Genomic DNA, 25129 nt, shown 5'->3' on the forward strand with positions numbered 1-25129 from the left:
AATGCTAAATACTTATATTTTAACCATCCAGTACCTACAGTTTTAAATGGAAATAGGGTCAATCCATATCAAGTGGTACAACACTGGTTCCTTGACATTTTTAAAAAAGTATATATTTTGTGTGATGTGAGCCTCATATGTTGACAGTTCAGAACCACTGTTATTTTATTTTTATTATCATTGATTTCAAGTTGGCTAACATTCTTTTATCATATTTATGTAGCATAAATAGACCAATTGTTATAAAAGACAAGAATAATGATGACTACACAATAGTTTTACTTTATATTACAGGTTCAAACCTGCATATGTGCTTTGTAGTTATTATAGCTAGAAGTATTATTATTATTATTATTATTATTATTATTATTATTATTAATAATAATAATAATAATACAAGTATTAATACATATCTGTGTGAAATGGAACCATATTTAGTTGATTGCCTAACCTCAAATGTCAATGCATGCCCTTGGTTGTAACAAGCATACGAATAAAGACTTGAATTATTTTTACTATATGAAATCAAAATCAACATGTATAAAGTTCACAATTAATGCTCAAAGTGGAAATCCATATGTAGGGGATGCTGGATCAAGCTTAGTTGTTGGTTGGTGATGCTAAATGCAAATGTTCTTAGTAAATGGTACTGCCCCCCCCCTCCCTCCTCACACACACACACACACACACACACACACACACATATCAAACACTGTGCACAAATTACAAACTTAAATGATTACAAATGAAGAGTTTCTCAGAACATTAAATTTTACTCTGAAGTATCTATGAATCTAATTAAGTTCATAGTATAGAATATTTTAGTGGTCTTTCTCTCACCTACATATTTCTTGTTTTTTTCACTTGATTTTGAACCAAATACTATTATAATATATATATACCCTGTCCCAGCTAACTGTAGAGCTGGGGCGTGCATAGCAGCAGAGGAGGAGGAGGGAAATCGAGTGGTGAAAGTGCAGTGTTGCCAACCGTACAGTCCTGACCGTATATGTACGGAAATTTCATGGCATGTACTGACGTACATTCCAGACCTTAGTCCGTATGTTAATGCACGGCTTGTTAAAATTTGCACTTGCAGTTTTATCCCTAATATTTCCCTAACAAATTCGTAAACAAAGCATACGGACCTGGAGACTAAAATACGGTCCGTTTTCCATGTGCATACGGTATTATCCTTTTCAAAACTTTGCAATGCTGACAGAGTGAAGCAGGGAAAGTGGGTAACTCCAGTCGTCCATTACACAATCCCGTTTCTCTCACTGTTAATTGGTGGAGTTGTCTCGCGTCACTACTTGTGCAGAGACTTGTTCTCGTTCGCCTGGTCTACAGTTAGCTGGTACGAGGTTTATGTATTTTAGCTGGTACGAGGTTTATATATTGCAAGCTTATGGTAGTAATGTGTATTTTGTTTCTTACTTACTGTGTTTAAATTTAAGCTCTTCCGAAGATAGATGTGTGGAAAATTATCTTGGAGAAGTCTACGTGTCAAGTGATACAGATGAGGAACTGGAATGTGGAGAAATATTTAATGAAGAGAAGAATGAAACAATCTCCACCTCCAGCAGTGATTCCAAAGAGGGAAGCAGTGGATGTACCTTAGAAAAGTGTGATAATTGTTATTCATTGGATCCCAGAACAAAGAAGATGAAGAACACATGTGATGGGAAGTGTGCTGTTCCAGATGTAATAGCAGAAACCTCAAGGTCATACAGGAGAACAGTTGAATATGGGAAAGTGAGTATACCATTATTTCTATTGCATTATAGGGCTGAGACAGATTAACCTTTAGCAGACAGAGCCTTGTGCATCTGGATAGCCTCTGTGGACGGAACCTTTTCAACCACACGCATTTCAAATTTGCCATGAAGTACAAAAAAAAATATCTTAGCTCAAAAATTAATTTTCTTTGTAAAAGACAGGGATTTTAGTGCATGTAAAATTTAAACATTGTGCCTCCCTGTAATGAATGTTAATGGAAGAAGAAGAAGAAGAAAATAAAAAAAAATTGGTATACGGCATGCTCCTGCATGCATACATAACATTGGTATACACCTACAACTATGCAAAGTTTTCTTGAAAACAGGGTGATACTTCTTTGGGAAAAAATAATAATGTGTAAGAGCATTGGTCTTGTCAACTTACAGAAACAATTTCCTTAATTTCAATAGCAACAATGAATATTATGTAATTTGAGTATGTCACACCTAGAGTTGGAAGTGGTTGGGAAAAAAACTGATTTTTTTTCCTGCAGATTTTTTTGTTAGCCTTTCTGCTTTTTCCCCAAAGTGTTTCAAATCGATGAAAATACATTACTTGACTTAATTTTTCTTGTTCAACAGTTTTTATTTATCTCTACCATAAAAAGACACTCATGTCTAAATTTAAAGCACAACTATCAACATGGAATTCATAGCTAGACATAAGCAGTAGTTGTAAAAATGCCAGCTTTTTTTGAATGGATGATTTTATCCAAGTGTTACCTTTATATTTCAGTAGGCTTATTAAATATATCTACATATTATACACACCCACATAACTTAAGAATAGAACACTACCGTACGTAAAATTTACATATGCTTTGCACTCAAATCCCTCCCCTACCTCCCACCCACTCACCCCTCAACCTAGCAGTGCCTCGAGTAGTCTGTCAGATGAGAGGCAGCACTTTGGTAAGGAGGGTGCAAACGGTGAACGTTTGTTGTGTACTCTGTAATATACGTCAGTTTACGTAGCTCTAGTAAAATGAGAAAAGTCTTTCACGTAATTTTGATTTTGACAGTTAGATTTTGAAAAACAAAAGTTTAGAATCATACACTATTTCTTGCAAAACTTTAAAATTACATTAATTCCTTATTTACCGTGTTATAAATTTCGGTACAAAAATGGGAGTCAATTTCGGGTTCAAAAGCAGTAAATAAAATTAAATATCGGTGTTATAGTGGTATATGAAAAGACATTTTGGTTTTAAAATTGTGAATATAATCCTAAATTTGATTTAAAAGCTACTTATTCCACAGAATTAACATTTCACTTCTAATAGCACATTTACGTAGTTATCAGAGTATTAAGTTTATTTCTGTGTAAAGGAGTCCATTTTTGCTTCTCCAATATTAACAGCAGAATTAATAAATTTTCCTGGAATTGCATAACTCTCAGGATAATTCAGACCTCAGAAGGTGTCGCGTCGGTGAATAAACCCTGAATTTCGTTTTTAAGAGTTAATTTGGCTTTTTGCAGTTCATTTCGCATTATTTCGTGACAAAACATGGTCACAAAATGCATCTCACACCTTTCAAAAACATGAAAAATTAACACTACAATGTGTTTTTTCAAATTTCGTTTTTTTGTATCGGTATCAGTTGAATTTTCTTCGCCGATACCATAGATTTTGAGTGGCTAGGGTGGCAAAAAGAAACAACTCATTTGTCAAGATGTATCCACTTCAAAGGTTCATTAACCCTTCCTTGTGCCTTGGGGATCCAACACAGGAAGTTCCATGTAGATTTCTAAGAAATGCTGTATCCTACTAGAAAGCAGATGACAAGATCAAAGGCAGGACTAAAGTGAAAGCACTGCACCCAAACGTGACATTGAAGGCACCTAACTGCCTGGTGGTCAAATGCCTATGTGGAAATAAAGGAAATCATTCATTGCCAAATCTTGCTCTCAAACTCGTGTGGATGTTTTTTTAAAACCTGTGTTATTATCATGCTAGGCTCATTCCGGAGTTCTTTGGAAAGGGCCGAATGTCTCTGTGAAAGGGAGAGCTGTTGAATTTCTTCCTGGGCTCTACCCTTCTGTGTGATTGCTGGCTGATGCCGACTGCTGTGACTTGTTTTTATTGCAAGTGACAGGGAATAATGGACAACAAGGCATATACAGAGCCAGCCGATCAAATGATTATTAAATATATCTGTATTTGTATGTACAGGAAAACCTCGTTAATACGAAGTTCAAGGGACCAAAAAATGTCAACTTCGTATTAAACGACTTCGAGTTATCCAAACTTTTCAAGATGGCACCTGTTTTCAGGTGTAAATAAAGTAGAGTATAAATTACCCCCACAAAGGATGTTTTATACTTGGTGGCAGCTCAGAAAATAAGCTTTACATGTACTATATAATAATATTGTACGTTTTAAAGAAGGGTAAAAAATGTTACACAAAATGAGAACACGGAGCTTAACGCGGACACAAAGATTCCAAGGAGACAGTTAACACCATTTATCCTGCCTAGTTATACAACCGGTTATGCACGGGATGCATATTGTGGCAAAAAGTCTTTTAAAAAACGGTATTTTCTTTTAATTGTGCAAAGTTGTTGCTCTTCCACGAAATTCTTACAATTTTAGTTCATAAGAAACCTGTTTGCACGGAGACCTACGGAAAGGAAAACAATCTCGTTTATTGCAAGAAGTGAAACTCGGAAGAATCTTGACAGTAGTCACACTGGCGCAGCAAGAGACGGGAGATAATCGAACAGAATGTATATTGTATTTTATGTGCGTTCACTAGAACATTGTCCATTACAGGATTAACTGGTAAGAGAAGATTCTCTCGGGAGAGAACACAACCTTTCCCTGGCACAAAACAAAACAAAAAAAAAAAAAATCGGAGCTGTAAATTTCGTTTTGGTTCGGCTGTCTAAAACACATTGTAAAAAAAAAGTCACGTATTCTTTGCTTCAGTTAACTTCATATCCCCTCCCCCTTCCCCTTTGCAGGGATCAGTTCAAACTCTTCCTCAACTTGCACTGTAATCCACTCTGAAAAAGTAAACACACAACTTGTGATCTGTTTGCACCGAGTGTATCTTAGGACACATTAAACAGTGCCGCACTCGATAATCACTCTGGTTTGGATCCCACTTTAAACTGTATATTTAGTCCCGCTTAGCTCATCAGCATAAAATGAACTAAAAACAAGCTTTACGAAACTTGCGTATTTTCAGATTAATCGACAATTTATTGTAGGTTTCAGGAGTATTCTGGAGGTCAAACACTCGCTCCGCCAAAACGTTTCCTCTCGTATTCCTACATTGAGCATTGCTGGTTGTTTTTTTTTTAATTTTTTTTTTAACAGCAGTACGCTAATGGTTTTGAAGAAAAGCGTGGATTATATAGCTTTGCGAGATACAAAACAATGACGCTGGATGAGTCATTGCAGTTATCGGCAAGCGAGAGCTTTCCAGATGCTAGACTAAACACTGGCGCCGGCTGCAGCGTAAACACAATGAGACCGGCTGGAAGTTGGAGCAGCAGGTGGCAGAAGGGAAATAAATCATCGGCATTTTAAAGATAAGGCAGTTGTCGAAGACCGAACTTTTATCAGCAGTGTTAAAAAGAAATGATCCTTGCATTACCTTTTACCATGCAACAGACAATAATACGGGCAATATTTCCTATCCAGACAGCTGCATTCAAACAAGAAAGAGGGACCTGAATTCTGCAATTATCACATTACCATGCACACCAGTGGCGGATAATGAGCTGTTGTAGGAGAAGGAAGGGTGTCACTTTTCTTTTACTTATCATGCGGTTTTTGTTCGTTTTGAAGGAAGTATTCAGAACTGTTTGCTTTTTTTTAAAGGCCAAAGGGAAGGAGCCCGTGTGCGCACACGAGCAAGAAAATCGTGGCCGAAACGATTAGCAACGCCTCCCCCCTCCCCCGTTTGCTGATAGATAAAAGGGAGAAGTCACTCAGACAACAAAACACTGTTTTGGAAAATTTTATGACCGGCACAGTTGGGAAACGTATGAAGCGGGAAACTGGAGTTGCAACATACGTAAGATCGACGTCAACTTTTGCGGGAACGCATTAAGCGGGTTGACGATCTTTAGCTGGCCTATGCGGCTTTAATTATCTGTAACAGTTTCCCTCTTTTTTTTTTATGAAGTTCTACAGGGCACAAAGAACACGCTTTTAATGAAAGTGGTTACCAGAAGTTGTCGGCTACCAGGCCAAAAGTTGCTCGCTCACGGGAAAAATGGCTGTATCTCGAGCTCAGAGCTAGACAGATGGGTGAGACTTCCAGGCGCCACGCATCTTTTATTTTGGAACATTCTTGCGATCTTATCTTGCATTTCTCATCTAGCACTGGTGAATATTTCCAAGGTGGCGCATTCAGCGGGGAAAGAGCTTGACCTCCCATGCACATTGACAAAGAATGTCAATGTTCAGCGGCCATTTCGGGCTGCTTCCCTCGAGTTGTCAGCAGCTCTTAGGACAAGGAAACATGTCAAGGTCAAGTTAAAATAACGTCCAAGCTCTCTCCACATTCGATCTTCTCTTGTCGACTTACGCAGGTGTCTACTTCGAATTAAGCGAAACCAGTTTTGCGGAAGGGTCTTGTAAACAACTTCGTATTAAAAATTATCCGTATTTCGATTTATCCGTACTGAAATACATTATAAATCGTATCTTATCGGCTGGGGAATGGGAAGAACTTCGGATTAAAGGGTACTTCGTATTAACCAATATCGTATTAACGAGGTTTTCCTGTATAGTGTGTTTCAAGAAATTTGATATCATTGCAGATGTAAATATCTCAGTAACTACATAGTCAAGGTAAAGGAAACTACACAGGTGTAATGTTCAACTCAATAAGATTTAGCCATAAACATATGAATAAGTAATTGAAAGGTATGTGGATCTCACAAATATGTTCAATATCACACTGCCTATGATATGACACACACAAAACAGTAGTCCAGCTCCTGCCAAACAAGCTGCAGCATGTCTGCGGTAACAGTCCTCAGTGCAGCGATGATTCTCTGCTGGAGTTCCTTTTGGCTTGTAGGAAGAGGGGGAACATAGATGAGGCCCTTCATATAGCCCCAGAGTAAAAAAATCACAATGGGTTAGATCTGATGAATGACATATCAACACAGAATTGCTATAGCATTCGTTGTCATCTGTCAAGACCTGGATGAGCTGCAACCCATATTGTGTCCTTAGCAAGTGTTTCCTCACCTCACGACAAGCCAAACTGTTGTCATAGGAATCTGCTTTTCATGACTTGCTCTTTCTGGGGCTTCACACAAATGTGTCCTGAACCCGCTCAACTACCTTGTCCGATACTGGTGGACGTCCAGATCCTTTTGTCCTGCACAGTCAGTCTCGTCTTTAAACTTTTTGTGCCATCTCCATATTTGCATTGCAGTTGGTGCAAATTCCCTCACAAATGCACACTGCACAGTCTTGTTCTACTATGCTTGATCATACCCTAACGCATAAAATGCCTTTTCTTTTCCAGTGAATGGCATGTCTATACCTGTAAAGACAAAAACATACCACACTACACATTGACTTTTGAGGTGTTTGTACCCGTACTGTTAAATTTTCAGATCATTTGCACGAGAATTGGTAACGTTATTAGATTACGAAATGATATCAAATTTATTGAAACACCCGGTATTATTACGTCATTTTCCTCATTCTCCAGGTTAACCCAAATGACAAGAATGCTGTTTACATGAAATTGGATTTTTGATTGATTTAGTTTATTTTACTTCGCATTTTGTGCCTCTTGGCTAATTTGCGAAGATGGGGTTGAGTGATGAAATAATGAAATTGATGAATGGACATTCACAAACAACCAAGCCTGAGCGGGATTCGAACCTGGTACCCTTGGCGTTGCAGCGTGATGTGCTAACCACTCAGCCACAGGGTCCGGACACTTACAATAATCCACCGATTTTCGTTGTAACTGCAACACTTTTAAAAGGGTTGCAACATTTAAAAAACTACTACTTCTTCTTTTTTCATTCCTGGGGGTAGAAAGAAGTTCACATAAAATGTCACAAGACATTTTAATGTGCTATTCTCTACATGAGAAGAATTTGAGAGCTATTTAATGTCATTAACAGAATGTGATGTGATGAGTTTTATCTTTTGTTATTTTAAAGTGGAATAATTCAAGTATCGGTTTCAGGAGTTGCAAATGGTGGTATCGGCTCAGCCCTAATTACCTTTTTTTAAAAAATCTGTCTTTCTGTCAGTAAAAGTTTTGTTTAAATCCACTTTGTGCTCAGATATGCCCTTTATGATTGGACCTACAACTTAAAATGACCAATGTTGCCAGTATACTTCGTAATTTCGAAAAAGAAAATATACTTTTTTATGAATATGCCATAAATAAATCATCTGTAATGCAGATCGACACTCATCGAAAATTTTTGCAAACGACTCCATATCTGTCTTTTATCCATGTTTTTCTTTCCTTCGTACAAATACTTTTTTACACCTTAGTAGTTTTTCTCCACACTGAAGGTTCATGCAGAGAATCATTTTCTTTTGTAATGTTTTAAAAATATCCACATAGACAAAGTTGATATCCAATGCAAGGTTTATGTCTCTATCGCTTTTTGTACAAAAGTTACATGCATTCAAAGCCTAGGTTGTGTGGCTTTTCAAACACCCTGCACAAGAAATGACTAAAATGTAGCTTCTAGCTGCTACATCATGTAAAATTATTTAGCTAGTTCCAAATCAGGATATTTCGAACCTCTAAACCCTTAACTAACTACAAATTAAATAGGTTATCCGCAATTTGTAAAAAGCCAATTTTTTAAATTTTTTTTTTGTTTTTTTAAGCAAGCTTTTTATCACTAAAATTAATATGTGTAGTTCTCAAGCAATAGCACAGTAATTGCTACCATTTGGCTCTGGGTAAATTTTGAAAATTGTGCCTTTGTTCCCACATCCTCCCTGGACTCATAATTGCTGCACATTGTTAAAAGTGTTGATTTTTTAAAATTATTACTTGTAAAAGTGAAATATATCTGAAAAATGCAGTGGGTTAGGAGTTATAGCCTTTTTTAAAAAATATCATAATTTTACGAGCATAACAAAAGACATTTTCAATCTCCGCATGATAATAATAGTAACAACATATGTATATTTTTTTGTAATTCTAGTATGTCATACCTTTATATGCATACTGAAGAGCAAAATAAGACAGAACCGATATATTGTTTGTGGTTTTCAAGAAATTACACATTAGTTGCTGCCCCATGTTGGTGAGAGAGATCTCCCATCCATCAACTAAAGTTTAACCAGTTGTATGGGCAGGGTAAGGCACCCAAGTGTCAACCTCACTTCCATGCAGTAAATTCCAGGCTGCATTCTTACAGGCTAATCCACAGCCAGGATAATTCTGTGTGGAACTCTATTACATCCTTACGTGTAACGAGTGAGTGCTCTTTACTGCCTCATCTTTTACCATAGGTATGGAAATTTTAGTTCCTAGATATTTTATTGCTTTTAGTGTTGTTAAGGGGCTTATCTGCACATAATGTATTTTAATTAGGAAGCCTTGTTTCATTTAAGAGCTGTCCTTCAAATTAGATTTTAGTAGGGACTTGTCCTGTATATCATGAAAAGGGGCAAATAGCCTTAGTGCTGAGTCACCCAACATTTTAATATAGGCATATTTTTTAATATGCCAATTTTACCAACCAAGTATTTGTGTAAATGACTTGTAACTTAGTACAAAATTCTGCTGTTTTGTCATTACTTCATGCAATTTCAAAGCTGCTTTCTTCGCTGTATCACATTGTGTAATGCCTGCGGTTGCAGAAAGAGAGGGGCACGTTGTTCTATAGAAATCATTGTTATTAGCTTTTACAAATGCTACATTACGTAAGTTAGAAAATACTTGTTGTCTTCTGATTGTAAATTCAGAGAGGTCTTTTATTGGCAGAAACTTCAGCTGCTATTATTTCTCAACAGGAGTTGGATGGATCTACCACGAATGGGAAAACACACAGGAAAGGAGAGTCTTCAAATGTAGAAGCTTCAAGTCCCTTGTCATATTCAGGAAGGTAAAGTTTCTTTTATATATTTAAGTTCACTAGTATGGCATCTGAATTGCATATGCCATCATCTTGGCATCTGTTGCACAGGCACCAAAATCAAGGAGGCAAGGTGGGTCCGAGCAACCCAAGTTTTCTTTCGTATAAATTTTGCATAACAAAATTAATAACAACGTTATTTCATGTTGCAACAAAATATTATTGGTGTGATGCAAATTTCATAAATGTATTACGGATTCTGTACAAAAACATTTTAGGTCCTTATTTCCTTAACTTTCTAATTTAAATTCTGTATTTTATTTAAAGACTACAAAACTTTTGCACACAGCAATTTTGCATACATTCTACTCTTGAAATATTGTAACGGTCAGCTGGACTTTGAAGGCCCCCAAGTCAACCGTTAGGGTAATGCAGCTCAGATGTAGGTGGTTTTTGCTGTAAGAGAACATTTTAGGTTCTAAGGTAAAGCCTTAATTCTAAAGTGGAGATGCCTGTAAGGCGTAGACACAATGAAACACCTTATGACTAGTAACAATGGTTTATAAATATAAAAGAGCATATTTGATATGATGGGAGAAATCTCAACCTAAGAGTTAAAGAGTTAAAGGCAAGAAATCACTTGGAAGAAAGGCATAAGAGATTAGTGATACTTATAAGTTGTAGAGCAGTTCCATCTCCCATTAGCGTGTAGACAGCCTGGACACGGCTGGGTGGTTAGCCATCTAGGTGTGGAGAACGGCACCGCCTCCAGCTACACCTTAGATCTATGACTCGACTCCACACACCTAGTCTTGCGACTAGGGTATTTATACGTCGGGTGTGGTTTTGGTAACCTTGTTCAAGGCTACTGTCCTCATCTTGCATCAGCCTGGGTATTTTTACTCGTCGAGGCTAAGGTCAGGCTCTGGAAGGCCAAGGTTAGGTGATCGTATCAGGTGGCCTTGGCATTGGGTGATCAGGGCTGCAGGGAGTGACATCACTCACAGTAACAGCTGAGCTCACGGCCACAGGGAGTCACATCGCTCATGATAACAGCTGCAACAACTTTCGGTAGAGACCACAGCTTCCTGTGGTTACTGACCTTACTTCTGGCAAGGCTATAGCATGCACGTGGAAAGTGTTGACTTTCGATGATGCAATCCACCGTGCTTCCTGTTGTGAACCGCACCGAACTAAGGTGACTAAGTTTACTGGATCTATGTACACGCAAAATGTGCATGTTACAATAGGCACATCAGCAATGTGGAGTCCTATCACCCAGTTGAGTATATTGTCCAGCATTCCTCTGTGGATTGATTTAAATCAGGTTGATTTAAATCACTTTAAATAAATAATTTATAGAATAATGTACATAAGGATTTTGTAGATATCAGAATCACTTTTGGTGAAAGTACATTACTCTCATAGTCATTTAATGGTCTTCATTAGCTCAAGAAAGGAAACCAAATATATTTACTGATGGGTGTGAAGCTCATGTGAAAGGAAATATAATATGTAAAATGTACACACACTTAAATTTCTCTGGATTTAAAATTCAATAATTTTTATAGGCAAAAATAGGAAACATTTTGTGTAGAATAATGTACAAAATACTAATCATGTTATTCATATCATTAAACCGTAAATAAACATGGCAGCTGATATTTTGCATGCAATTGTTAAAAAGAATTGCCAAAATTCATCTACAAAGACTAGAGAAAATATTTTAAGTTACAATTATATAGTACATCCAGAATGTTTCATTTTCACTGGAAGAAAAGTTACTGAAATTATTATAGTTTCATTAACACGATCAACAAGCATGTTCATAGTAGATTCATATGTATATTTACATATATTTTTTTATTTGCTTTAATCAAACTGTTTAAATATTTTACAAGGCCGTTTACTAGAAAAAGTCTTTCTATAAAAACATTATCTGTATGTATGGTGCCAGAAACCAATCGAGCCATTTTAAGCATGTTTTTTTTAAAATCAAATAAATCGATTTAAATAAGAAAAAAATCTGATGTACATTTTAAAAATCATGAAAAATATTACTTCCTCTGTCCCATAATTATAGTCCGGTATGCCAAAATGGTAGTACAGGAATGACAGACGAAGAGGCAGATGGAAAGCACAATTTGTACTGATCCTTGAGTAATAAAGTTTCATGACTCATTCCCGTGTTTCATGTTGTTCTTCTGTATACACCAGTGTCACAGTTTGAATATCGGACAATTATTATGAGACAACAACCAAAGGTGTACCGGACAATAATTATGGGACAGAGGGAGTATTTTAAATAAAAATCATGATTTTTATCCATGCTGGCCTTTACTATATTTCAGTATTTCTTCTTTTGAACAAAAATGAATTAAGAAAAATGCATGGTACATTATGATGTAAAATGCAAAAAAAAAAAAAAAAAAAAATAAATAAATAAATAGAATCCTCTTTTATTAATGATGACCCTCTTTACCCAACAAGATGGCTCGCTCATGTGTTGCCAATTTTAAGGACAATACAGCATAGTGGACTTGTTCTCTCTGCTCTTGAACTTATGAAAAACAGAGCAGCAGAATGGCTTGTGGATTATGGGAATATTTCACAAAAGGTTACGCTTTCCCAACAGTGTTTACACTCTTCATTTCCTGCAAATTCGTGTTTTTTTTTTCAGTCCTTTGGAATATCTTACCTGGAATCTGCAAGGTATTGCAGGTGCATTTTCAGCTGTACAGTTATTGTTTCAAGAGAAAAGACAAGAATTGAGAGAGAGCACATCTTTAACATTTGGAGGATGTCTGGTATACCTGTCTTACCACCTCCATGTGGCAGCAAGTAAAACTATAATAATAATATGATCATAATTCAGTTCTGTTTTTTTATTTGTTTATATAGATGTGAAGGTATGAATGACATACTCAAATCACAAATCAATACAATGCAATTTTACTATTATTAAAAAATTGTGTTTGAAAATGTCGATTTTCCTCCATAACATATTATGGGATATATTTTATAAATGCGCTACTAATTTCTCTTCAACCAACACTTATTTTCTTTTCCATCAAAAGGAAAGAACATGTTCACAACCAGTAGTGTAACTAACATGCTCTGTGCCCTCATGCAACTTTCAGTTAAAAGAAAAGCTTTCTTTCCTAAATATTGATTCACATCTACATTTATATTTATGTTATACATGTACATTATATTACATATACTAAACTTGCCGTTATTTGGTCTGAAACTTCAATAAATCCAAAAAATGTGTCCCCTACTAGAATATTTTCTTCAGGTTTAATATTGACGTATATTGTTACAGCTGACATTTCATCAATTTTAGTAATATCTTGGGCCGTACACAATATAAGGGGAGGGGGGTTGGTTACTTTAGAAGAAGTGGGACATATCTTGTTAACAAGCTGATGATGTTAAGAAAATTCCCAGAACTACTTTGAACGTTTGTTACATCTTCTGGATGTTCCCTGAGAGCCAAATTTCAGATGGAATGTTATTATTACATCTAAAATTATTTCAGTTTTAGCACTACTGTTGCCAGATTTAACAAAGTTATTTGCCCTTTCTTCCTCTTCTTTTTTTCCTTTTTCGAAATTCAACACCACTGGACGATTCTTTCTAAACCTTTCTAACTTCATTAACTATAACAACTACGTTAGAAACTTAACAACACATGGGAGCAGTACAGTTTCGGCAAACCTTTCTGAAACAGGCTGTAAGTAGGGGCATGGAGGGGTGTATGAAAGCGTTGAAAGCACATTTTCTTGCCTGTTGTCTATCCTTCGGCGACGTAATCAATGACTTGAACTTCAACTAATGCAGGTTTTCTTCTAATCTGGTAATTTGCTTTCTACTTTTCTAGAGATTAAAATTTTTCTGTTTGCAGTTGTAGGGGCATAAAAATACAACATATTTGGTTGAAAATATATTTGAACGCAGATAGGAAAACTTTTCAGAACTATCAGACTTTTCTTAATTTATCATTCTTGCTGCACACCTGAAGCTCATGCGCCCCCTCCCCCACGGCACATGGGTTATGTGGGTGTTATTTATGCCTCTGCTCACAACGTGCAACAATTAGGGGTTCAGTGGAAACATCCAAATTTAAATTTTGCCGAAAATTACGATTTTCAAAAAATTTCATATTTTCCTCTTTTCTTCCAAAATTGAGAAACAGGCATTACATGTCCTCAATCAGTTGTCTTTTGTCGTGCTTCCCTGCAAATTTGGTTCATCCTGCATCCATAGAACCAACGCTAGAAGTGATTTTTTTCTGGAATCTTGAAACACTGCTGCTCTTACTTATTCTTATTATTTTTCTTCCCAAAAAAGTATTAGCTTACTTTTGAGCACAACTTTGCATGGTTGTACCCAGCTGGAAATTTTTCCAATTAGTCCCGATAGGCAATATGAGTTTTTAGACACACTATCGGAACCAATTGGTCAGTTGTAATGAATTTTGTTCAATTGGAAAGTATTTTATAGTTTTCAGAAACATTACTATCATAAGTAATGAAAAATTCTTATCTATACAACTGTAAATGCAATAGAGAAAAATGCCAAGTAAAATGTTGGACACAGCAGCCAGTTAGATTGAAAGGAGGTTCAGTATAAACCACAAAGAATAACGGCATCTGGATATTGAAGCTATGCTCCTTACTTCCTGACTGGGAAAATAGGTGACAATAATGGCCTGTCCTCAATTTCATCAGCCTTTGCTATCTCTTCAGCTTCAAAGTTCAAATCACAACTGGCTCAGGCAGTTGTAGGCAAATAAATAACATGTACCCTGAGGAAGGTGGTAATGTGTGTCAAATATGTAAGGGAAAATATTGACACCAATATATCATGAAAGATTTCATTGAACATTGTGATAGGAGGAAAGTCAAGTAGAATTTGAAAATATTCCACTGTTTTGTCAAATCAGGATTTGTAATTTTTTTATTTGTACTTGTAAGCATGTGTGTGCTACTTGATAATGCATTGCTATGACTGGAAGCTACAGTGTTATTATTTATATCATGTGTAACAAACATTTATGCATGCATGTGTGTGTGTGTGCATGTGCTTGGTGTGTCAGAGGGAGAGAGAGAGAGAGCATGTGTAAAGGAAGTAAGGTAACCTGCATAATATCGGATACCTGCCCAATATCGAATACCCTTGTTTCTCGGATCGTGGGTGTTGCCATCTGCAGCAATTCACTTAACTATGTCCATCGATTGCCTCCATTGTGGATGAAGCAGGATGAACAGCATCCTGGACAGTCAAAGAGTGTGATGGATGAAGAATTGGAGCACCTGTTCAACAAAAATCGAAAATTTAAAATCAACTGATTTGTTTGAGTAATGGATGTGTTCAGTGGCAAACTAGGGGTGACAGTAGCAAGTATTCATGATGGTTGCGGTAAACGCAGTTTAAAATTACTTACGTGAAGTTTAGAAAATTCCGCACTTCCACATTGCACAATTTAATGGTTAAATCCTATTAATTTCGAAGATCCACTGTCTTCATTCACAAAAGGGTATGGCGTTTGACACACAGCTGCATAGAAGATGACCTTCATGATGAAATAGCATGCGTAACTGAAATAGGACTAAACAACGGTTACACCGAGCGCCAACTATCCATGTGGTGTGCAAAAATAGAAGCCAAGCTCAGACACCCAAGAAACAGAGACCTAAACACAAATGGATTGCTTTTCCATACAACTCGCCACATCTGGCAAATTTGCCAAGGCCCTCAAACCTTTCAACATCCGAGCGGCACACAAACCCATATCCCAAATTGGAAGAGCACTACCCAAATTTGCATACCCTGTGTCTACAAGACCACATGCCAATGCCACAACACCTACATTGGCAGAACCATCCGCACTGTCCAAGAACGGATTAACGAACACGTAAAAGATGCCAAAAATGACACACCAAAATCAGGCCTCTCTCAACACCTCCACTCCACTAACCACACCATCTCCTCCATATCCATACTTCACCCAACCAGTTCTGTCATAGAAAACACTGTCAAAGAAATCCATGCTATCATCCAACAGAAACCAGCACTGAACCTGGACAATGGACAGCCAGCCACACCCAACTTGACACCCTGTCCGCAGAAAGATCCCCAACCTGAAAAAGAAATGATGGGGTAAACATACTGGACCCCCCCCCCCCCCTCCAGGTACGCGTGGAACAGGAACTGCACCATGCCGAGCAGCACAGCCCAGCCCCCCAACCACCAACTGGCAACGCCACCTGACAACAGGAAGCAGACGATGCAAACCAGGATGCGCAGGAGAAATTGCAACTACCGCCGCCCGGGAACAAACAATGCAGTGACGCGGTACCATCTCCACTTCAAATGCAGTACCCTTTTGTGAATGACGAGAGTGGATCTTCGAAATTAATAGGATTTAACCATTAAATTGTGCAAAGTGCAAGTGCGGAATTTTCTAAATTTCAGGTAGGTAGCAAGTATGTTTGGCGCAAGAAGCCGGCTGCTGGAAAATCGTCTGCTGCAGAAACAACAATGAATCAAAACTTCACTGTTTTCTGCTTCTCGGTCAAAAAAGTCAATTACGTTCTGCAGAACTCTTTCAGTTCCACTTCAAAACGGTTTGTTACCAGGTGTAAGAGTCATCACAAATCACAAACACAACACAGCAAGCGAAAACAAACTAAACAAGCGAACGCATTCAAACGAAATACCGCAGCATTGTCTATAGCGTGCTTCTACCTGCTTCCCCTCTCGCATTTGGAATAGTCCATCCCAGAGGATTTCGTCTCCCTTGGCCGGACTCTATGGTATTATTACTACTGTCTTAAAGTAGACCACTTAGTGGTAGGTACATAAAATTTGTGCTGTGTTAAGTGATTGACTTGTGGTGTCCACGAAACACGTGATTCCTCTGTAGATAGTAATCATTCCTGTACATTAATTTTCAGAGAGCACTCAAAGCATGTGGAGATGCGGAATGTCTGGTCTGCTGAAACAGGAGATAGAATCTGCGAGAAAGAAACTGATGGTGAACACATTGAAAAATCCTCAACCTTAAGCTCAGAAAGAGAAGTTAGAAGTAACCCAAAACCATCCTCCATGGAATTTGGAAACACGGCTGTTGATGACCAGGAGCACCGGAGTTCAGACACCAAGTATCCGTCAGGAACTATCTTGGATCGTTCCTTTGAGCAGCTTCTGAAATCGGCTCTGAATGACGTGCTGAACGATTATGGACCGGAATTTGCAAGCCATTATCTGAGCAATTTTGCAGTAGAAATCATCAGTGAGGAATTTAAGAAAGCAATATTCGAAGGTGATGTTCTGCAGTCTGCTGTGAAGGCTGTGATTTCTTTGTCGGCAGCAAAGGATTCTCCCTCGAGCATGATTGAGAATGCTGCCAGTGCAACGGCTGTCAAGTGGAAAGGAAAGTTTCTTGAGAGCATGGGTGATGCTCTGGCAGAGAGGAGAATGAAAGACCGGAGTACGATGACTGAGAGTTGTGCTGGGAATCAGATGAATCTTTGTGATGTTGTTTCTTGCTCGCAACCACCGTGTGAAAGCTCGGATCCCACCAGGGTCATGTCTGCCACCCACCAGCATGTGGATGTAGTGCAAAGTGTCAATTATCCTTCAGCAGATGATGATCCTCAGGGTAAGATTGGGAACTGCATAGACAAGAACACGCAAACAGCTTCATATGGTCCAATTATATACAAGAATATATGTTCTGATTTGTAAATGCCTTGTTAGTGTTGCTTCACAAATGTACACTTTCATAAATATGTATACAGGTCATTGACATTAAACTAGGGCATGTTTCTAACTGGAGGATCCTAATTAATGTGCCTATTTTAAGTTTCATAGCTGAAAATTGTTGATCTCCAAATAGGAAAGTTGTAACTTTTTTTTTTTTTGCTCTATTACGTAAGAAAATATTATTATCAACATGGTAGCAGTTTTTCATGATGCAATAAGTTTATTATGCTGTAATGGACAGAAAGTTGTGATATTTGAGTCAATAGTATTATTTTTATGGCTCATAATAATATTTTTGGATATAGCATTTTTCATGTAAACTATGTAGCTTGTATGCAAACATATGCACAACATTAAAAAAAAAAACATATTAAATTGTATTATTCTGTTCTGTAATGCAAGGGCTGCGAGACAAATCAATTAAGTTGTAATGCAAGATATCCTAAGGTCTGCTTTAGATGGAAGCATCGGTTAGTTTTTGAATTTGCCGTGAAGCTTGCAGAGAGCATTAAATAAGATATACAACATGAAAATCATATTGATTTACAAGTTTTTGTTTAATAAGTAATAAATTTAAAGAGGAAGATATATAATATAAAAGAGGAGATGTGTTTTCACTTTCCGGTAAACAGCTCTCCGCTTTTAAGAATGTCAAGTGGTACATTGTTTATCTAAAGCTTGGCTGCCATTACATCTGCACTTCATGATGCAGAGCTCGCTTCTGATTGGTTAAGCTACACAATGCTTCTGATTGGTTAAGCTACACAAGATGCTAAGAAAATTATGATTGATTCTATCTGTAAAATATGCCAATGGAATATCCTGTGGCCTCAAAATGCTATGAAATTTCTTCATTTTCCGTTGTAAAATTTGAATGTAGCAGAAATGTTAAAAAATATGCTTTCGTCTAAAGCGGACCTAAAAGTGTGCATATTAGCGACAAACTTTTGTACATTTATAACAATGATAAGTGTATATTTTAGGCATTCCAGAATGTTTTCAACAAATGAATGTGTGGGACCAATTTGTTAAGAAGTGTTGTATTGTAGTCATGTGCTAGGAAATTATTATTAGATAGGAAGGAGAGCAACACCTCAGGTGAAAATCACCTGTTTTAGTTGTATTATTGCTTGTTTAACAATGAAAATTTATTGAAATATTAATGAGAAATTGGTTAGAATTTTCTTAAGTTTAGCTTTCTTTATTTTGCCTCATTCAATTTAGTTTTCTTTTTGTAACACACACACACACACACAACTTAACATTTCGTAGAATATAAAACTGTTATATTCTGTTTATAGTGCAGGGTCATTTGGTGGAAATTTTTTTTTAGATTGAAGGATGTTATTCAAATGTACCATTCACTAGCTCTGTGTGATAGGTTCATAAAATGTAATTTACAATTTGGCAACCTGTAAACATCCAATTTTCCCAATCGATAACAACCTAAATGCTTGATGAAATGCCACAAGAAAAGTAAATGCAGTGTTTGTAAAATGTAGTTTATTTGATTTTATTATTTTTGAAGGTGAAAGTAACAAAGTAAGGTTTTTTATACCATATTATACAAAAAACATATTATACTTGGAGGGACAAGTTAATTGAAAAGATTTGGAGATGCTGCATTCATTCAGTTGCAATATTTAACCATTTTCACTTTTAGTTTTGAATTAATGAATTACTGACATGGTTGCAAGAGTGCTTTACAGTTTAGTAAACTCTCCATTAAAAAAAACTATGGGGCGAAGTGCTGTTTAACTTATACTGTAGTGAATGCTACATGTTTTTCACATTTCGTAACTGTATTATTGCATTATGTCAAATTCTTATCATAGATGCCTATACTTGTGTAATTTCCATTCTGCTACTACAGTTGATATTAGGCTATATTGTTTTTCTTTTGCATTATTAATATGCAGGATACTGAAATTGAATGTAGTACCAAAAAAAAAAATATATGTGAGAAAATGTTGTGGCTTAATTACAAATTGAATAAAGACTAGAAATTTCTACATAAAGTGGGAATTACTTTATAGTAATAGCCATCCGATCACTTAATTTAAATGTAAGTAATAATAATTTTTGTTACCATTGACATCTGCAAACAGTGGTATGCATGTGTGTGTTGTGTATGAAGTAACTAATGTGATATTTTGCTGTGATTTCTACTTTATTTGAAATAAATTTTATGGAAAATACAGGTTTCTGTAATTTTTTTGAAGCTATGTATTTTAGAGAGAGGAAAATATTTTGATGTATGAAAATTTTGGTTTTATTTACTTGCCACTCCTTTTTGACACTTACATGGGGCTTAACCCTAGAACACTATTGTCCCCCAATATTACATTGTAACTAGCGCTATGTAAATTTTACGTCCATGGAGAAATTGATTTTCTTTTTTAACATAATTTGTCTATTTTCCTTATATTTCGTCATATAAAAATGTATAAACATGGTCTTAATATAGAATATTTTAATAGAATGTCTTCATTGACAAGCCTCTACGTACATTAAGAATGGAGGCGAAAAGATCAAACAATGAAAAACAAACAATTTATAACACTGTAAATAAGGAATGAATGTAATTTTAAAGTTTTACGAGAAATAGTGCATGATTCTAAACTTTTGTTTTTCAAAATCTGTCAAAATCGAATTGACGAATGTCAAAATTACTTGGAAGATTTTTCTCGTTTCACTAGAGCTACATGAAATTGACGTACAGTGCACAACATAACATACAAAATCAAGATGTTCAGCACTTGCACCCTCCTTACCACGTGCTGCCTTATGTCCGACAGACAACTTGAGGCACAGCTAGGTGGAGGGGTGAGTGGGTGCAAGGTAGGAGGTAGGGGAGGGATTTGAGTGCAATGCATACGTAAATTTTATGTACGTTAGTGTTCTAGGGTTAAACAGTGCTGCCACTATTGTTTAGAAATGCTATGTATTTACAGAACACTGCTGAATTTCGAAAAGTGATAAAGGCAGCTTCCATATTTTAAACAAAAGTTCATGGTAATCTATACTATGATTTGTTTATTTGGAACTTAACAAGCCACATTACAATATATAATGCAATCAAAAATAAAGTACTATACAAGTTAGGTAAGTAAGTAAGTACAGTAAGCTTTGTTTGACAGTGTTTTTATTACTGACGTCTTAAATTTCTTGAATGATGCATAATGTATTACTATTCTATTTGACTTTTAACCTATAGGGGACAGGATGATGTCTTTCTGGCTACACTGCTGTACTGACGCAATTTGTTTTCTTATTTTGGAAGGCTGGCCACCATGTGGCAGCAATTAACGTAAAATATTTTAAAAACTACACATGATATTTCAGTTCAGTCTTTTTTGATCATTAGTATACATGTGAATGTATGACATACTCGAATTACAAAACAAAATATATATATATTGTCAATGTTACTAACAAGAGAAGTTTGAAGAAGTTCTTTGTTTGCTTCTGATTATTATTGGGTGGATCTTATAAAATAGATAATGCCTCAAGCACAGCTTTTTGCTGATATATTTTACTTTTACATGTAATATTGAGAACAATGGAACATTTTAAACAACATGCAACAATTAGGGGTCCAGGAGGAAATGCCCAATTTTCAAAGTTTCCCATAAATTACAAATTTTGAAAACTTTGCATAATTTCAGAGATATTTTACCAAAATACGGGGACAGGCATTACATATCCTCAAAGTGTAGTGTTTCATTGTATTTGCTTGCAAATTTGGTCCATCCGGCATCTATAAGACTGTCACCAGAAGCAAGATTTCTGTAAGCTGGCAACATTGCTGCTCATATATACAGGGTGACTTGTAATTATATGTATTCCCTGAAAGGGGTTAAAGTAGAGGCAATTTGCATTAAATTTGACTGATACCCCTTCCGAAAATTAGTAGTTTTCGAGATAATCTAATTTCTATTGTTTTTTTAAAAAATGACAATTTTCCACATAAAAAGATGAATTGAGAAAAAACTACTTATTGTATGGCACGCATTTCAGTGTTTTCTGATAGCTAACAAATAAGTGGTTCGTTGAAAAAAGTTTTTTCACAAATAACAATCACATGTAAGTAACGGGTGAGTCTAAACTTACAAGTGGTAATAAAAAAATACATTCTTAGTTTACTAGGCAACGTATTAATAACAAGAATGGTATAACACGAAGTGTACAAATTACTTAAATTACTTCCTTGAGTCATCAGCGATCCAACAAGATACAAATGTTGCTAACATTCACATTTGTGTACAAGAAATAACACTTGATTCATTTTCATGTGAATGGAATCAATGAGCATTATACGTCTTGCTCAAAGTGGGCACCTATGATTCGAATGCAGGCACGCAGGTTATTACGAACATTTGGTCTCGTAACTCGTGATGTGATGGTGTCCTTGATGTGTTAAACATCTGTTAAGATCCTCTTCCTGAGCTCTTCTTGAGAGTTTACCGGTATGTTTTAAACTAAGTCTTTCATGTGGCCCCAAATGTAATAGTCGCAAGGCGCCAAATCGGGGGATTGAGCTGGCCAGGGAATCGGGCCGCCTCGGCCAATCCATTTCTTTGGGTAATTTTTATCCAGCCACTATCGCACGCCCAGGCAGAGCGTCATGAACAATCATTTGATTGAGCCATTTTTTCTGTCCCAAATCTTAAATGGCATCACTTATGAACATTTTTTGAGGAACGGGATGGCAATGTTGTTGGAGGATGTGCCTCTAGCTACAAGACGTGACATGATTTACCAGCATGATGGCTGCCCAGCTCAATCCCCCCGATCGATTTGACGCCTTGCAACTTTTACATTTGGAGCCACGTGAAAGACTTCCAAGACACGGGAAAACTCGCAAGAAGAGCTCAGGAAGAGAATCTTAACAGCTGGTCAATACATCAAGGACACCATCACATCACGAGTTACAAGACCAAATGTATGTAAAAACCTCCATGCCTGCATTCGTAACGGAGGTGCCCACTTTGAGCAAGACGTGTAATGTTCTTTAATTGTAATGTTCATTGATTCCTTTCACATGAAAATGAATCAAGTGTTATTTGTTGTACACAAATGTGAATGTTAGCAACATTTGTACCTTGTTAGATAGCTGATGACTCAATTAAGTAATTTAAGTAAATTGTACACTTCGTGTCATACCATTTTTGTTATTAATACGTTGCCTAGTAAACTAAGAGTGTATTTTTTTTCACCACTTGTACGTTTAGACCCACCCGTTACTTACATGTGATTGTTATTTGCTTTTTTCAACGAACCACTTATTTGTTAGCTATCAGAAAACGCTGAAATTTGTGCCATACAATGAGTAGTTTTTTCTCAATTCATCTTTTTATGTGGAAAATTGTCATTTTTTAAAAAAAACAATAGAAATTCGAATATCTCGAAAACTACTAATTTTCGGACAGGGTATCATATAGTCAAATTATTGCAAATTGCCTCTACTTTAACCCCTTTCAGGGAATACATCTAATTACAAGTCACCCTGTATATTGTAATTATCCCCCCAGAAGTATCAGTCTGTTTTCCACACCACTTGGCATGTTTGTAGGAATGTACCACTGCTACATACTAAATTTTTTCATTCACTTTGAATATTGTAGTGGCCATGAAAGTTTTCCATTTTCTTTTTCTTCTTCATTATTGGAAGGTGCAATGTATGTCATTCCAAGGGGGAAAAAAGTGATTTCATATCCCTGTGACAATTAGTTCTTGAGCTACTTTTTTTATTATTATTACTTCACCCCAAGTTTTTAAACTGTGTGGTTGAAAATCCCATCTGGAGAGGGTTTAGAGGCTCTTGTCTGTTTAAGGTTAATACATTGTGGCACATTTTTCCAGATAGGTGCCCTTTTCGAATTACTTGTTTGTGCTCTATTCACATAAAGAATGTCATGTTTAAGTCATGTATTGGTATTTGGAACATATATTTTAAATAGTGTAATCCATAGAGAGGAAGGGAAAAGGTTACCATTAAATAGTTTTCCTAACACAGCATCATGTTACAGACTATAGAATGTTGGATAGATATCTTCCAGTTTGTATTCCATTTGCCGCAACATTACATTTACACTAATTCTAAATGTGTAGTATGCTTCAGAAATTTAAGGTTCCACGTTTTGTGTCCATTGAAGAATCATGCAATATCAGGGTTTCAATATTTCTATAGCCTTTACCAATTCTAAATAAACCTAACAAGTTTGTAGACATCACTTGTGTCAATATCAAGGTTTAATTTAGAATCAGAATATATTCCCAGATTGTTTCCTGCTTCCAAATTTCCAAGAATTGAAGGGCTCAGGAGTTAAACATGGTACATGACAAATTGCAGGTTTCAAAATATTTAAAGTTGATGCTTCAAAAAAATCTGAGTTACAAGTTGCAATAAATTTCTAAACTATTACAGCAAATGTGACTCTTGTGTGCTTACTATCATACAAACATGATATTTGATCATAAATATTTTTTTCTGTACTACATATGAATTGTTTGAGGATGTTCGAGGAATTGCAGTGATACTATCAAAATTAGTGGTCAGATATGTTTTATTCAAGCTGCCTTATGATAAGGAACTAACTACAGGTTCTCTCATACTTATAAAGTAAATAAATGGACTGTTATAAAATTCTGTTACAAACTGTCTGGGTGATTTGATTAAGAAACTAATACTGCAGTGATATAGCATGAAGCAGGAAAGCAATATAAGGAAAGTGCAATATGTCATAACAGTGGCGGCTGGTGGTCTGGCTCTATGGGTGTGCACTTCAGTCTCACGTCCAGAATTATACCACCCCTGTCAAATACTTGCACCGTTTTTTGCATACATAATGATGCTAAATGTATTGGCAACCCAAGATTTGTTCACCTTTCACTGAAAATGAGGCTACATCAGACTTATATTTCATGATTTTTTTTAACATTGCTTTTTGCAAATTTCAAATATTTCGGAAATTATCCATCCAATCATGTGAAGAGCAATGTTATTGTACAATATGTAATTCAGCATTCAATAACCTGATAAAATGACTCAAAACATAGAAATACCAATCTAGTACAATGCCAATACTATTGGTGATTTGCAAAATATTTCGTAAAAACTTCCTCCCCCGCTCCCCTTAATAAACAAGGAGATTATTAACATTGGCATACACCAAAGAATCCGATCCGACTATCACATAGAGGAAATTAGTTGTAATCTATTTAGCCATTTATTTCTAATGACACACTGATCGCACCAAGCAAATTCAACGAAATCAAGAGAATAGAGAATAATAAATCTTAAAAAAAAAAATACAGTACTCACTCGGTCCACACTGCCCTGCTTCGTAGTTCAGAATTTTTCCTTCCCTTCCACCTTATCCATATATTACTGCAGTTACTGCACACACCGTAGCAAACTTCCCTCCAAAATTGAACAACGTTAAATATTAATCTCTGCTGTAACGCGGTAACAGGCACATAATGCAAAACAGCCGACTGATTGATGTACGCAGGTTGATAATTCGGCTACTGCACTACA

The 25129-nt window shown here is 36.3% G+C and overlaps 1 protein-coding gene across 3 annotated transcripts in view; it reads left to right on the forward strand.

The window, feature by feature from the left end:
* LOC145990861 (uncharacterized) overlaps window positions 1-19741 on the forward strand; it is a 94038-nt gene extending 74297 nt beyond the window's left edge. For all 3 annotated transcript variants that reach the window (XM_083126302.1, XM_083126303.1, XM_083126304.1), the window contains exons 5-7: window positions 1458-1755; window positions 9752-9843; window positions 16776-19741. In XM_083126302.1, coding sequence (XP_082982428.1) covers window positions 1458-1755; window positions 9752-9843; window positions 16776-17568 — 1183 coding nt within the window. In that variant the 3' untranslated portion in view covers window positions 17569-19741. The remainder of the gene's footprint in view (window positions 1-1457; window positions 1756-9751; window positions 9844-16775) is intronic.
* The last annotated feature ends 5388 nt before the right edge of the window (window positions 19742-25129 follow it).

This window comes from Lepisma saccharinum, chromosome 8 (assembly GCF_977018435.1).
Source record: "Lepisma saccharinum chromosome 8, izLepSacc3.1, whole genome shotgun sequence".
NCBI lineage: Eukaryota > Metazoa > Arthropoda > Insecta > Zygentoma > Lepismatidae > Lepisma > Lepisma saccharinum.